Source organism: Fukomys damarensis, unplaced genomic scaffold, assembly GCF_012274545.1.
Source record: "Fukomys damarensis isolate Sample0158 unplaced genomic scaffold, DMR_v1.0_HiC HiC_scaffold_19, whole genome shotgun sequence".
Classification (NCBI taxonomy): Eukaryota; Metazoa; Chordata; class Mammalia; order Rodentia; family Bathyergidae; genus Fukomys; species Fukomys damarensis.
The window spans coordinates 33,367,854-33,384,243 of NW_022900931.1; the positions used below are offsets into that span (position 1 = coordinate 33,367,854).

The window sequence follows — 16,390 nt, forward strand, 5'->3', positions numbered from 1 at the left end:
CGTCCTGCGGCGCGGCTACCAGACGGAGAGGGGCGTCTACGGCTGCCCGCCGAGGACGCCCACGAGCCGGGAGCACCCGGACGGCCCGGCGCGCACCCCAGGTCTGGGCCTCGGAGGGGGCGCTGCATGAGGCTGTTGCAGGAGGGTGTCGGGGTCCGGGAAGCAAGCCACCGGCCCTTGAGTGTGGGCGCGCCCGTTAGAGAGTTAGGGACACCGGGTGTGGGCATGGGTGTTTTCAGGGTCGCGGTCACCCCTTGTTTAGCCTCTGTAAGTGGGGATCCCTGAGATCTGGGATTCAGCGTTGGTTCAGTCTCCCCTTCCTAATTCTGACTTGGTTTTAGGAAGCACTTTCTTTCCCTTTTACTGAATTAGCCCATATGTGTAGCTCATGCAGTTTACAACCATATTGGGGCGTGATTACATGTATATATTACAGCTCGATTTTTAAAATCCCCTTTCTTTTCCTTCCCCCTCCCTCCTCCTCTGGTTCCCCGACTTGTTGATATTATTTGTTTTAGCGCAAGTTATGGCCCATCATGTTTACATTGATCCGGGTTATTCGGTTCCTGTACTTGGCTATCTTTTATTCTCCTCATAACCCCGTCCTCCCTCCTCGTTCCCTTGGACCCTCTCCCTGTCGGTCAAGATCTGTGCCCCTGTCCCGTTCTACCCATTTTGTATCCTTTCTGTTTGTACTTTGCCCCACTCAGCTGAGGGATACTCTTCGTGACTGAATGTGTGGGAGTTGTGCTCTGTGAGGGGGTGGGGCTGTAGGAAAAGAGAAGTCCTAGGAGTTCCGGGCCCTGGAGTTCCCCAAAGGATACTTTCCAGGACCGGAGCCAAAGCTGTGTGCCTGGAGCTGAGCGGAGCAGAGGCCGTTCTGCAGGTCTTCGACGGTGTTACTGTTCCTCTCCTTGACCTAGCTACACTTCCACTCTAACTTGGGAATTTGAAACTCTGCTGAATTTAGATCCGCGTCTTGGCAGGTGGTTTTCATGGAATGGGGGACTTGGAATTTTTCATTGCGCACATGTGTAAAAGACTAATGTTGCATATTTGGTTTATGCTAAAGTTATTTGGTTTTCATCCATCCTCACAGATAGTAGATGAGTACAGCCTGGTTGTTAGAGAAAGCATTTGAAACTTTGATCCAATGATTAGGTGAATGTTGATAGACCGCCTTTATGTAAGCATCCGACCTTTGAATCTTACATCACACACTGGGCCCTCAGTATTTTGCTCTTCATCCTAGGGGACAATTAAAATAAACCTCATTTCTCTTTTGTGTGCATTTTTTTAAAAAAAACAAAGCATTTTGGCCAACCAGATTTCAGTCCTTTGATTTAGGTATTTTATTTCACTTTGCAAATGAGTGTTTAGAATTTTCCCCCTGGTGTTGGGGCGGGAACCCAGGGCTTTCTCTCCCACTGAGCCATATCTCCTGCCCCCTGGAAGTTTTTGTCAGTTGTTCCCAGACTGAGATGTGTATTAAAAGTGATTAAATGTTTACAGTGTCCGTTCCAGGATGTGACTCCCTCTCCCGGGGTTCTGATTCAGGGATCCGAGGGGAGGCTCAGGAATATGGTCTGTTTGCACCTTTCTCTGTGGTGCACGGGAACCCGATGAAAAGCCTCCTCCAAGCCTGGTGAGCGCTGCAGCCTTGAGCTACACTTCCAGCCCAGCAATTTGTATTTTTTGGGGGGGTACCGGAGATCGAACTCTGGACCTTGCGCTGGCAAGGCAGGCGGAGGCACCACTGAGCTAAATCCCCTGCCCAGGCATCCATTTTTACCCCCGCATCCCACCCGCTTCTCTCACCAAGGTTCTTGGCCACACTTGGCCAACTCTTCTGGTCAGAAAGGTGCGCATGCAGGACAAGTTAACAGTGCCGTCTTCGCTTCAGGTCGTGCTGCTGTGCGCTCGGTGCTGTTCTGTGGCCCTCCTTTGGGGTCTTCCCTCACAAGAGGCTGATTTCTTATTCCGAGCCTGGCAGATGAATGCTGTGTTGATAGAGGCTGAAAGATCTTCTCAGAATCATCTTGGCAGCTCTGGGCTGGTGTGTTTTGAGAACTCTCTGTGTAGCTGATTTATATCTAACCTTTCCTCTTTCCTCATCACCAGAGACCGGCTTGGCCCCAGTAGGAGTAAACTTCTCTATTGTGAGCTGCTTGGTGAACTCTGAAAACTCGACATTGAATTAGAACTGGAGGTCAGGGCTTCAGTCTTGTGAGTCCCTGGAAGGAAAGAGTATAATCCTGCTGGAAACAACTGTCTGTGGCAGGATCTGGTTTAAGCAATTTTGTTGCTGGGCTGGGGATTTAGCTCAGTGGTGCCCCTGCCTGCCTCGCAAGCACAAGGTCCTGAGTTTGATCCTGGTACCGGAAAAAAATGTTTTTTGTTGCTAAGAGTAATACATTTATTTTCATTTTCCTTATTTTTTTGAATAGGCAAATAGTATCCTATTTGTAAATCACCATTACGTGTAGATCTGTGAGGTTTTTTTTTTTATTCTCTATCAGATAATTTTGTCAGAACTCGTGTGTGTGGGGGGCACTGGAGATTGATCCCAGTGCCTTTATACTGAGCTACATCTCTAGTCTTTTTTCTTTTAATTTTGAGATAATGTTTAAGTCCCTAAATTGTCTAATCTGAGCTTGAAGTTGGGATCCTCCTGCCTCAGCCTCCCGGGATACTGAGATTACAGGCATATTCCATTATCAGAGATCTTCTGGTAGATTATTAATTATCTTCTACTAGGCTGTGTGGGAGAAAGCGGGGAGGAGTGTTGCTCATAAGATTTCCAATCCATTGTGTTGGCCAGAATGTGGTTAGCATCTCTGCCTGTCTGCAAAGGAGGCTGGAAAGCACTGTCTTACCCAGAGTGACCACGTACTAACTGAAGATTATCTTGCGAGAAGAGAAAGTTAGGTATTTAAAAAACAGCTGCAATGGTGGCTCTGTCCTCTACCCCTTTGTTCTCTGCTGTGTGTTCTCCTCTCGAAATCTAGCTCAGAGTCGCTGTCTCTGGACATTGTGCATCCCTGCCAGGGTGGCTGTGGCCAGCCGGAGCTTCCACGTGCTCCGCATACACCTTGAGTCTATAGGAAGACTCTCCCGCTCCTTAGGAAGAGTGAGAGGTGCAGAGGGTCAGAGGTTCTAACCAGGTAGTATCCCCATGGGGGGAAGGTGACAGCTGTCAGATGCAGGGCTTATTCAGCCCTCTCTGCCTTCTGTCCAAAACTAGGGGTAGCTTTGCCCATGGAGTTTTTGGATCTGTTCCTTCAGTGGTCATAGCTGACGTGGCAGTGGAGAGTATAACCTCCTTTGAGGTTATCCACCACCTGCTTTATTTTGATAAGGTCAGGAGCGTGAAGGAGACCTTGGGATCATCAACTTGAGTTTTCGTTTTGTTTTTCTGGCCAGAGTTGGGGTTTCTTTGGCAGCACTGTTTCCTCCTAGACATCATAGGTCTGTAGTGTTTGTCTGTGGCCATCCACGGACGAGTTGCCACAGCCAGTGATCTCATCCATAAAGATGTTAAGCCTGAAAAGTAAAGTTTTCTATTTTCTTGCTCCCTGAATTTAATGGCATTTCCCCCTGAGACTGCCTGAGGTATGGGCTGGAGTGCAAAATCAGCACCCTTTATTTCTTGTTTAAGGCCACACTTGCTCCCCTTGTGTAAAGAATGCTGTAGCAGGTAACTCCGTCTGAAGGAGGGTTGAGTCTGTTCAGCCTCTCCAGAACCACTTTTTTTGTTTTTGTTTTATTTTTCAGGGAATTGAATTCAAGACCTGACACATGTTAAACAAGCACCTACCAGGGAGCTGCACCCCAGCTGAGGTTGACCTCTCCCAAGTGCTTTTAATTTTTTTCACCGTTGCCAAGCTCGGCCTTCTAGGCCCTGAGATCACAGGTGGAAGCAGAGCTGACTGTCTCCTCATCCCTGTTTGCTGACTACGTAGCTCCCCCTTGATGTCATCTTTCTCGTTAAATAAAAATAGCCTTTTCTGTATGCGGTTCACCTGTGACGTTTAGTTACATTTGCATTTTGCTTTGAACCCTAAGACTATCCAGAGAGGAGGCTGTCATATACTGAGCAACTCACTGTTACTATGCTTTTTGCTGAGAAGATGGTTAAGACTTCCTGGGTTTTTCCTGAAGCTCTGTACACATGTTTCTTAGGGTTCATTGTTTTCACTGGAGAGGGAGCATGATGAGGCCAAGGACGTGGTTTGAATGGCTCTGGCCTTCTCCTTGACATCTGCCAGTTGTCACGAAAGGCCCCATATCGGCCAAGAGGAGCAGTGGGTTGGTGTGAGGATCGCCCTTGTAACTTTTTGGTGTTGGCACAGCCGTTGAGGGACAACCCTGCTGGGAATGACACATCGGAAGTGACACAGTAGAATCAGGGTCTTCGCCCTTCTTCGGCCTTCTTCTTCCTTCACATGTTTATCTTGGCTAAAATCAGTTTCTCCCTAGGATGACCACGTCACTCGCTAAACCTTCCCCTGTATTAAGTTGTAAATAAATATTGACTCTGCTTTCAGTAACCTTTTGGTTTCACCGGTTAAAAAATTGACCCGTGGTAAGTGTTCTTCCTGCTAGGTATTAATAACACCTTGCACTTTAATCTATAAACATCAATCGCCAAGTAACCTTTCTATATTACATTATTAATATATATATATATATTTTAATATATATTACATTTGAATTTCTTTATCAAAAGTCCCAACTTAAAATGGAAGTGGGGGTGTAGCTTAGTGGTAGAGTGGATGAGTAGCATGTGTGAAGCCCTGGGTAGTAACCCCAACACCACAAAAAAAGATAATAATAAATACTTAGGAGACTGAAGCAGGAGGATTGCAAGTTGGAGCCCAGCCTGGGCAACTTAGTGAATCCCTATCTCAAAATTTAGAAAAGTGAAAAGGGCTGGGGATGTAGCTTGCTGCTTCCGGGGTTCAGAACTCACTACAGCCAAACAAGAATAATAGAATAAAATAATAGATTTTAAAAATTGAAGTGAGTTTAGGAATGCTGATTCACAGGTATAAATTTCATCACGCGAGATTTGGGGTGTCAGGAAAACAAACAGCAGGATGTAGTCTGCCAGGAGGTACCCTAGAAGCCATCAGATGGCAAATGCGGTTTAGAATGGTTGCTAGCTGGTGGTTACAGCTTCTTCACTGAGCTTTGGTGGTTGAAGTGAGACCCGGAGCCCTTACTGGAGTCATAGGGAAAAAGAGGAAGATGTGACTGCCATTGAGATTTTTAAAAATATAGATACATAACTACACCAGCGTTTACTGTAAATGCCAGGTTTAGTTTAAATTATATGGCCATGACTTCATGCCAACTAACAGGAACACTTTTCTTCCTGGAAACAAAAACTATTCAGTGACCCCCACCATATTTATTTGTAGCAGAGAATAAAGTAATTGATGTTGGTAGATATTCCTACCATGGTTTTTAAAAAACATGCTTATATTAGCTGAGATTGTTTTGTTCAGAAGCAAAAGAAACCAATTAAGGCTATTTTAAGCAAACAGGGATTTTAGTTGAAAGATACAAGAGTAGAGGTGTCCCTCCACGACTTGGGTGGGAAGTAAACCAAAGATGACTGTGAGAACACTGACATTTTATGGATCTAGCTAGCTGCTATGCTGAGGCAAATGTCTCTCGTACGTATTCAGTACATCTCCTCGCTAATTCTGTGATAAGCAAAGAGGTATGCTTTGGACGTACATAGAGTACAAACTCAAGCACATGTGTGGCTCTAAACTAATTCCATGGCCCTATTTGTTTATAAAATAGGGGAAGTTTGGGGGGTTCTGAATATATACGGATTTTTTAACTGCTCAAAAAACGGTCACCCTCAGTAGTAGATCTGTTGATTTTTAGGGTTTTATGGGGAGTTTTTGTAAGAATACTTCAACAGACTGAAAGTTCATTGAATGTGAGCATGAAGAATCTTTCAAATTTTAAAACTTTCATATGGACAAGGAAGGAAAAACATCTTTTGGCCCAATATAAAATTCTCTGAGACACTAGGAATATACATCCTGGGTCACAGATCTTGAGGAGACACCCAAGTCTGCATAAAACCCCGACCCTAACCATGACCCCCCCTCTGTCGGGAGGGCCTTCTCTGTGCTGTGTGTGTACATTTTAAATTCTTCCTCTCAAAAAAAAAAGTCTAAGAGAGAATTGGATTCATTCATTGAAAGGCAAAGGGGGAGCAAACAATCACTCATCTTTGACTTTCTGGTGGGATTTCTTTTCATTCTATGGGTGACAAATAATTATGGTCTTAGTCTACAGTTTTATAAAATAACTATACCTGGAGTCTTTAAAAAACAGGGCAATGTAACATTGATTTTCTAGTTTTACCTATTTCCATTTAGTAATGTACGGTATAAAAGATAACAAGGATCTCACATAACAAGGAAAGAAAGAGGACAGCAAATATAACCTCAGCATTTCAGCAGTAATTTTCAATTTTTGGTGTTTCCTTCTAATATTTATTCATCTTTATTTGTGGCCCTATCTCCTCTATTTTTTTTTAGTTTGTGTGTGTGTGTGTTTGTGGGATACATGTAAGGAAATAGGTGTGTTTACTGTATTCTAATGGTCTTTAATCTGAAAACTAGTGGCAGAGGTGGATACTAGACACATGTTGAAAACATGTAAGGCTGCATTGTCTTTGAAAGCTGTGTTTTTAGTCTTCAGACTTCTCCTCAACTACCCCGTCTCCTTCCCTCGGTTTAGCTGACCACGGCCTCGCTAGGCTGGTGACGGCGTACTGTGAGCATGGCCACAAAGCTGCTCAGCTCAACCCGCTCTTCTCTGGCTGCACCCCGCTAGATGCCATCCCTGAAATCCAGACCCTTGTGCACAGTCTGCAGGGACCTTTCTGTACCGCAGGTAAGGGGGCTTTGAGGAGGAGACCGCCGAGCTGGGGTGCCTGCCGGGCCTGAAGAACTGGGGACCTGAGGGGGTGGAGGCTTCTGTGCAGTGACCAAGGAGGGGCAGCTCTGGAAGGGTCTGAAAGGCTTTGGAAGGTTCTGGAAGGGTCTGAAGGGATCTGTTTCCTCTGCATTCAGAACATACTGAACTTCCATTCTGTGCCACCTGCTTTACATCTCATCACTTTCACAAGCACCCTGAACATAGTTGTCACCTGTGCTCTACAGAATGGGGAAATAGACGCAGAGAATGTGAGGAACTTGTAGCTACCAAGTCGCTGCTGTAGGGTGACCATCACGTCTGCTTCCATTCCGAAGCCTGCACTCCTCTGATTTTCTCTCCTAACCCCAGAAGTAACAAACCAAAACAAAACAAAAATGGGACTTAGACCTGGATCACTGGTCACAATCTTGGGCTCCTGTCTCTTATTTATTTGTGGTGCTATGGATGGAAGGGAACCACAGGGTACAAACACTCATCACTGAGCTGCATGCCTATTTTCAGTTAATGTGTGACCATTGGCCCAGTTCCAGAACATGTTGTCACCCCACAAGGAAACCCTGTACTCATTAAGCAGTCACTTGTCGTTCTGCTGTCCCTCAGGACCTGGCAACCACGAATCCACTGCCTGTCTCTGGAGGTTTGCCTACTGTGGACATTTCATGTTATTGGAATCATACATGTTGTGGCCGTTTGTGCCTGGCTTTTACTCCATGTAATGTTTTCAAGGTTCACCTGGGTTATGGTGTGAATCAGCCCTTTCTTATGCGGCTGAATAATATTCTATTTTATGGCTGTATTACAGTATGTTTATTCTGTCATCCATCCTTGGACATTTGAGTTCTTACTTCATTTAATCTTCATAATTGTCACTCCCTGAGTTACTTTGATTGTCCCTACTTTACAGATTAAAAGTGAGATTATACAACAGTAAGAGGTTATATACCACACAAAGCTTTTTTTTTTCTTCGTATTTTTGTTGTTGTACTGGGGATAGAACCCAGGGCCTTCCCACTGAGCTACATCCCCAACTCGTCTTTAAATTTTTTATTCTGAGGCAAGGTGTCGCTAGGTTGCTTTGTAATCCAGGCTGGGCTTGAACTTTCAGTCCTCCTGCCTCAGCTTCCCAGAGTGCTGGGGTTACAGGTGTGCCCCAGTGCTGCTGGCTGCAAAGCAACTTTTGTGAAATGAATAGTCAACCAGTATTGAAGATCTAAACACATGATTGTAGGAAACCATTAGCAACATAAAGTAAAATGTTTTGTTAAACTGGAGTTGTAGGAGGGGGCAAGTTACTGATAACTATTGCCACACAGAGACTGCTTCTCTCTTTGGCTGATATTCGAGAATATTTCCTTTACTTTAAGGTGTTGCCTTGTTATTAATATTAATCCATATTCAACTTCACATCAAGTTGAACTGTTCATTGATACATATTGCATTATGATATCAAAAAGATGAACATTGGCAGATTCAGACAGGATATATGAGTTGTAGTTGTAAGGTGAATGGAAGGTAGGTTTCAAATTGTGATATTATTATTATCTCTTTATTTTTTGGTGGTGGGGCTGAGGATCAAACCCAGAGCCTCATATTTGTTAAGCAAGTGTTCGTGTCGTGGAAGGAATTGGTAAGTGACACACGCAGAGACACAGAATGGATGTAAAATAACAAGGGTTTATTTTGTTGACAAAAGGCTGATTGCACCCAAAAGTAGTGTTGGAGATCGACCCCCACCGCTGGGTTACAGCTCCTTGTTTTATAGGGTTTTACAGCCATGATCTCATGGAGGTGGTTACACTTCATTCTCTCAGTTCACATTACTTATATACAAATCATGGTCACAAGACAGTTAACTTTCACCCAAATGTAGCAATTCTTTGTAGTTAGGGGAGTTTACCTTTAAGATTCGCCTAGCTATATCTATCATACTCCATAGTAAGGCAGTGTTCAGGGTCAGGAAAACAAATGTTAAGAAGGGTTCTTTTCATCTTGACACTTTTATAATCCTGTGGTTTATAGAACTTTGGAGCTTAGGGTCTTGATGTGTCCTATTATCTCAGGATGAGGCCAGATGCCTTGTTCAGTAGTTAATGCCTCCAGTGTCTGTTAATTCTGAACTCAGCAAAGCAAACTGCTGTTAGAGACAGCAGAGGTTATTTTACATCGTGAGATTTTGTAGGTTTTGCTATTTATAAGAGTTTTATCTATCACTCAACCACTGAGCTGCATCCCAGCTCTTTAAAAAAATATTTTAAACAATTTTGAAGCAGCCTTGCTGAGTTGGCTAGGCTAGTCTGGAATGTGTGATCCTCTTGCCTCAGCCTCCCAGGCAGCTAGGATTACAAGAGTGCATCACTATGCATGGCTTTCATGTTTTTGTTTTGTTGTCATTGTCGTGTGTGTAGTCCTGAGGATCAGACCTAGGACCTGTAGTGTTGAGGATCAACACGCTAGGCTAAAGCTCTGCCACTGAGCCTTCAAATTCTAGTTTGAAAGTATTATAGAATTGAAACTTAGAACAAAGCAGCAAGGTCCTATCTTTGTGGAAATAAAGTGATTTTTCCTCTCCTTGGTTTCCTAGTTCATAGCCTTTCTGTCTAGTTCATAGACAATATTTTTAGTTTTGCCTTTAGAAAGAAATTTAAACAGGACCGAGGGTCAAGCTCAGAGGTACAGCCCTTTTGCTATGTGAAAGAGGCCCCAAGTCCCACCCTCAGTACGGGAAGGGAAGGAGGGAGGAGGAGGGAGAGAAATCCAAGTAAGTGTTGCTGGTGGCTCGGGTCATTGACAGTGAAGTGCTGTTGAGGTGAAGGGGTGACAGAATTTTGGTGGGCTCCAGAATTACATGCTGCACCATCGACCATTCTTTAAAATGATGTCTCTGATTCTCCTAGGGTTTCTGGACATGGGGAAGGAAGAGGCCTCTCTGGAGGAGGTGTTGGGCTACCTCAACCAAATCTTCTGTGGGCCAATGGCGATCGAAACTGCCCAGCTTCTGAGCCAGGTAGAGAAAGACTGGTTTGCCAAGCGGTTTGAGAAGCTGAAAAAGGAGACATTTACCCCAGAAGAGCGAAGACATCTATTGAAACTAATGCTAGAATCTCAGGTATGAAAGTAGCAGCTCCTATCAGTGGAGTAGATAACTCATTTCCAGCGGAAATACAGTATACAGCTATCGACAAGAGGGCATTTGGACCCTAACCCTGAGTTTAGGCGCCCTCCTGCCTCACTGCTTCATCAGACGATGGGACACACGCCACTTTATTTTGAACAGATCACCAGACATTTGAGCAATTGATTCTCCTGAGTCCAAGTCATTTTGCTGGGTGTGGTGGGGTTCACCTATAATCCTAGTACTATGGGAGGCTGAGGCAGGAAGATCACAAGTTCCATCCCAGTCTGGGCAATTTAGAAATTTAGCAAGATGCTGTTTCAAAATTAAGAATTAAAAAAAAGGACTGTGGATGTAGCTCAGTGTGAAGGCTCTTGATTCATTGCCCAGTATTGGAAAAAAAAAATAAAATCTTTAATATTTTACTTCTTTTTATTCTCCAAAGTGGTCCGAATACTGTGTGCATGGAAGATACTCTCAGTGCAGATTGGTGGAACCAGGTTCTGCCGTGGAGCAGGACGGGAAGGCTCTTCCCGATGGGGCAGGCCTTGGATAGTGTTCAGTCTTGATGAAAATGCTGGGGTTCCTCTGCCAAAACCACAGTCCTGCGAGGGGCTGCGGCTACCTCGGCTGCCCCCTCACCTGCACAGGCCTCCAGCAGGTGTTACTACCTACAGCAGTGCAGGTGCCTTGTTCTGCAGCTCAGGTTGTCCTCACCCTGTCTGGTTCTCTCTGGGGCCTCATCAGAGCCCCTGGATGGCTGGCATCTCCCTGGAACGCCACCTGCTGAGGGCCCTGCTGGCCCCGGGCCATGTGACTCCCCTCCCAGCAAAGAAGCCCTTTCGCCTTCCTCCAAGCAGCTGGCCTCTCTAACCCGATGACCCACAGGAGTTCGACCACTTTTTGGCCACCAAGTTTGCCACAGTGAAGCGATACGGAGGCGAAGGAGCTGAAAGCATGATGGGCTTCTTCCATGAGCTGCTGAGGATGTCAGCGCACAGCGGGGTGACCGACGTGATCATTGGGATGCCCCACCGCGGGAGGCTGAACCTCCTCACAGGCCTCCTTCACCTGCCCCCGGAGGTAAGGCTTCTGTCAGAACAGCGCTGACCCTGTGCTTCCTGTGTCAGCAGTTGGTCCAGGACATGCCTCTGTGAGTGGACGGAAGTTAATGCTGACAGAGAGTAATGGATTAATTTCTTGTACATTCTATTTTTTGAGACAAATCTCACTACTTAGTCCAGGCTGGCCTTGAACTCACCATGTAGCGCAGGCTGGCTTTGAACCTGTGGTGATGCTCCTATCTCGGCCTCCTGTGTGCTGGGATAATGTGTGTGCCACCATGCCCAGTACATTCTTCTATAGGTTATTGTACTAAAAGTAATAATGCATTGATATATCGAGAGCCCCAAAATCTGTGACTTGAGCTCACTGGTAGAACACTTGCCTAGCAGGTGCAGGGCCTGGGTTCAGTCCCAGCAGAGAGAGTAGGGGGCCCTGCAGTATTCGTAAGTAATTGGATTTTGGTGTTCCTGTTGGTCTAACCCAGCTGTTCTGTAAATCACAAAAGATTGAATCAAGAATGAAGCTATTTGTGTTACATAACATCACAGAGATCTGATATTTAATCCACTTTGCATGTAAAATGTTAATGCTGTTCTAGGATAGGAGACTGAAAATGAGTATAAATGTTGAAAAGTTGGTGAAAGTTAGGTGTGGTGAACAGAGATCCTGGCGTGATTTATGTCTTCACCTGAAGACCTGGAAAATATGCGGTGTTGGAAGGGTGTTGTGGGCAGGTTGGAGTCCCACTTCCTGGGACTCTGTGGCAGAAGGAGCACTTGAGTCCAGGAGTTCAGGTCAGCCTGGGCAATAGAGCAAGACCTGGTCCCTTAAAACACATACACTCACATGCGCGCACACACACACGCATGTACACACACACTTGCACACATGTATTCACACATATTCTCAAGTCTGTGGGCCAAATTCACCAGTTTTACTCATACTTCAGTTCTGATATTAATACACTGCTAATCAGCTTTTAATCTACCTTGGAAAAAATAGAATATGAGACTAAAAAGATTGCAGAGAGCCATGTATTTCAAGAAATGTGGACATTCTTAGACCAAAAGTTACATTTCTAAAATTTCCCACACAAAATGTGCAGAAATGATTATGAATTATCATGTTTGTGAGAAACATGTGCCTGCACTGTGTGAGTATATATATTCCATTTTTAGGTAGGTTGATAAACAGCTTTTGGAAACTGAAGAAAATTTTGGATCAAACAGTTTGGATACTCTAAAATAACATGGTGATTTTAGCACATGCCTTGCTTTGGGACTCAGCTTTATTATTTAGTAGCTAAGGACCTTTAACAATTTAGCTATCTTTCATTTTCAAAATGGGTGACACCATTGTCCAGAAGACTGAGAGAGAAGTGGGAGGAGGTGCACAGAGAGAGCTTGGAACTGGGTGGCATGGGCTTTACCTCTGTCCTTAGTGGAGCATGTCCATCCTCCTCTCTCTACGGGAGATATGTTCGATCCTGTTCCAGACCTCCCCACCTTTAACAAAACTAATATGGAGATCTTTTGGCAAATGCATTCTAACAGGTGTGTTTTTTAAAAGTTGTTTAAGCCAGGTGTGGTGGCACATACCTCTAATCCCTGTACTCAGGAGGTTGAGGCAGGAGGATTGCTGCGAGTTCTGGGCCAACCTGAGCTACATGGTGAGTTCAAGACCAGCCTTGAACTAACTTGTCTCAAAAATGAAAAACCCCACAAAATTTGTCTAGATTACTGCAAGGCAGAGGTTATTTGCTATTTGTCTCAAATAAGACCCCCTTAAAATGTTAGCACTAGATTCAGAAACTTTTTAAAAGTTCAGAGAAACCCAGCAGTTAGAAGTCTGTGCCTATCTTTAATCCATGTTTGTAATAATTGCAAAAAGATTTACATAGCACTTATTGTGTTATTTAAGTCGACTACTTTCTAGTGTGCATTCTGACAAAAGACACTCTTACTTGTATGGTTGTCCATAATAGCTAATGTTCCGTAAAATGTGCGGCCTAAGCGAATTTCCAGAACATTCTATGGCCACTGGAGACGTCCTGTCTCACCTGACCTCCTCTGTGGACCTGGACTTTGGTGCATACCGCCCCGTCCATGTGACATTGCTGCCCAATCCCTCACACCTTGAAGCCGTGAACCCTGTGGCTGTTGGGAAAACCCGGGGCCGGCAGCAGGCTCGACAGGATGGGGACTACTCTGCAGATGGCGCCGCTAGGCCTGGGGACAGAGTCCTTTGCCTGCAGGTACTTGGGGAGAGGGAGGCAAGAGGTTGGGAGAACCTGGAAGAAAGAGCGTCTGGGTGTGTACATCTAACAGGATTGCAGACATCAAGAGGGAAGCAAAGTGATAATTTTGGGGAAAAGAAGAGTCAGGGGTGCTTTTAAATGATCATTGCAGATGTGACATCTGGTCTCGAGGAGGGTGATTTAGCCTGGGGTTCCCATTGCATTTTTCCTTTATTGGTGTGTGAATTAATCGATGGGTATCAGCTGCAGGTGTGAACTTTGCTGTGCCGAAGCTTTCAGTTCAGTATAATCCATTGTTGACTCTTCATATTAATTCCTTGTGCCATGGGACTCCTGTTCAGGAAGTGTTTGCCTAAGCTGATAGCTTCTAGTGTTTCCCCTGTTCCGTCTTCCAGCAGTTTCAGTGTTTCTCTTTGTCCATCTAGGTCTTTAATCCATTTTGATTTGATTTGAGTACAGATGTGTCTAGGTCCAGTCTTTTGCTTGTGGGTTGCCCGTTTTCCCAGCATTTTGGTAAAGAGGCTGTCTTTTCTCCAGCCTGTCTGTTCAGCCCCTTTGTCAAAGACCAGATGGGTAAGGTGCATGGGGAAGGTTTCTGTGTCTGATCCTCTGCCATCTCGTTTCTATTTGTGCTGGTACCGTGTTGTTTTTGTTACTGTAGGTTCACAGTGTGACTTGCAGTCTGGAACTGTGACACCTCCTGCTTTGCTCTTTTTGCCCAGGATAGCATCCTTCTCATTCCATATAGATTTTAGGGTCAGGGAAAGGGATCAGAGGAAGGGAGGAGACTAGAAGTGAAGAGAGGTGGGGAAAGGGGGTGGAAATGATGGAGATAGGACATATATGTGCTGATTCCCCTACCAAATATTACATACCACAAACAGACCAATAAACGAAAGGGGTGAGTCAGAGGAAGCCGGACAGAAACAGCTAGGAAAGAACACGCTCCTGAGGCCCACTCTTGTGTAGTGACCAGTGCGTGTGTTGCACACGGATGCACAAAGGTGAAAACACATAGCAGATATCCAGGGACAGACAAGGGCAGGGGAAGGGAGGACAGAGAAAGAAGGAAAGGAAGTGGGGAGGGAAGGTGGAGGGATGGGAAGCCAGCTTCATCTTTCCTCATGAGGGCTGATTTGTGCCTCTGCCCAGATGGCGTGACAACAGTTTTACTGGTAGCAAAGAAAGAAAGAGAGGGAGAGAGGGAGGGACTGATGGACCGATGTGGCTACTTCTCCGAAACCCTGGCTCTCCAGGAATTTATGTTGTTTGCATACATGGAACAAGGCTACAAAGGCGAAAGGTCCCCTCACCCGGGTGTCGAGTGCAGCAGTGCAGGGCAGCACAAGCTCTGCTCTCAGTAAGCGCTGATTCTCTCAGACGCCACACAGTGGGTTTGCAAGGTGTGGACTGGAATTCACTAAGGTGATGGAGTGCTTCGTTACTTAAGCTTTAAAAATGCTTCACTTCTATGAAAATGACTCTGCTCTGTGGCGTTTTTTAAAAACCTACTTCCAGGCACTGTTTCTTCATTCACATTTGGTCTTTCACCGCTGCTGTTCTTAGAGCCAAAGTTTCCCTCACCTTAGGGAGATGAGATCATTTTTTTCGGTTCAGCATTTTAGCTGTACTTGCCAATCCCCTTTCAGCACGAACTCAGTAGAGTTCCTGTTTTCTTCCAAGGTCTTGTAAGATCTATGATGCCCTCATAATTTGGTTTAGGTGTTTAGGAAAAAAAATGCCTCTTCTATGCCAGCTTCTCCGTTAGATTTTGTGGTGATCTTCTAAATTGTAGAATGTTCTGTAAGAATAGCACATTTTCCACATCTCTCATAATATTTGGTTTTTCCTCACACCTCTTTCCACTTCCGTGTGGATCACTTTTTGCTCACATCTCCTTGTCTTCACTGTCACTTCACACGTGTGCAGTTGCCATGGGAACCAGGCCATTTCCCTGCAGCGTCTCCTAGAGCTCCTTCTGGGGGTATAGGACTTGTGCTGGGGTGGTGTGTGGGGCTGAGGACCTGGGGCATGGAGTGTTTTAGTTGGCGGCAGCTGAGGAGGAAAAGGACTGGTTAAGGAGCTTTGGAGGCTGCTTTTGAGATAAGCATCCTAGGATCTTCCTAAACACCTTTAGGAAGTCAAGGGAGGAGGGAGAGGATGGTTGTTTGCATTCCTAATAGTATTTTGAAACAGTTTATGCCAATATGAAAACCTAAACTTTTTAATCTCATTGTTTCTTTTTCTCTCCTCACTCATATTTTAGGTCCATGGCGATGCTTCTTTCTGTGGCCAAGGGATTGTTCTAGAAACATTCACACTTTCTAATCTCCCACATTTCAGAATTGGTGGGAGCGTCCACTTGATTGTCAATAACCAGCTTGGCTACACCACGCCGGCAGAACGAGGAAGGTCTTCTTTGTACTGTAGCGATATTGGTACGTAACACGGGCACTGGTGGTCCCGGATCCAGCGATCCTAGAGAAAATTCTAGTTCACTTAAAACAGTGAGTCGCACTGGTTATCCCATTCCGTTTGTACTTTGGGGTCAGGCATAATCAGTAGTCAGCAAGAGTGTGAGCCAAGTTAACATTTCTTTTAAAGTCTGGGTGTGTTATTTATTTATTTGTTTTTTGTGCTGAGGATGGAGCCCAGGGCCTTCTTGTACGTGCTGTGCAAGCCCTCTTCTACTGAACTGTATCCCTAGTGCTCAGAGTAACTTTTTTTTTTTTTTTTTTTTTGGGTGCTGGGGATCGAACTCTGGACCTTGCACTTGCAAGGCAGGCGACAGAACCACTGAGCTAAATCCCCAGCCCCAAGAGTAAATTTTGAATCCAAAGAAATAAAAGAAGGATGGAAGATTTTGTTGCATTAACCTGAGTCTTGAGAGCTGCTGGTGCTGTGGTTTTAGCCCCTTCGGCAGCAGAACAAGGGCCACTATCCTTCCTCGCAGCTGTGCTAGAACGGAGAGGAGTGGCTGAGTTACA

At 45.2% G+C, this 16,390-nt stretch overlaps 1 protein-coding gene across 1 annotated transcript in view; it reads left to right on the forward strand.

Moving 5' to 3' along the window:
- Window position 1: 1 nt before the first annotated feature.
- Dhtkd1 (dehydrogenase E1 and transketolase domain containing 1) overlaps window positions 2–16,390 on the forward strand; it is a gene marked incomplete at its 5' end in the record, with an annotated part of 41,316 nt that continues 24,927 nt past the window's right edge. Inside the window, 6 exons of the mRNA XM_010621355.2 lie at window positions 2–101; window positions 6,769–6,924; window positions 9,864–10,075; window positions 10,970–11,164; window positions 13,131–13,400; window positions 15,670–15,841. Coding sequence (XP_010619657.1) covers window positions 2–101; window positions 6,769–6,924; window positions 9,864–10,075; window positions 10,970–11,164; window positions 13,131–13,400; window positions 15,670–15,841 — 1,105 coding nt within the window. The remainder of the gene's footprint in view (window positions 102–6,768; window positions 6,925–9,863; window positions 10,076–10,969; window positions 11,165–13,130; window positions 13,401–15,669; window positions 15,842–16,390) is intronic.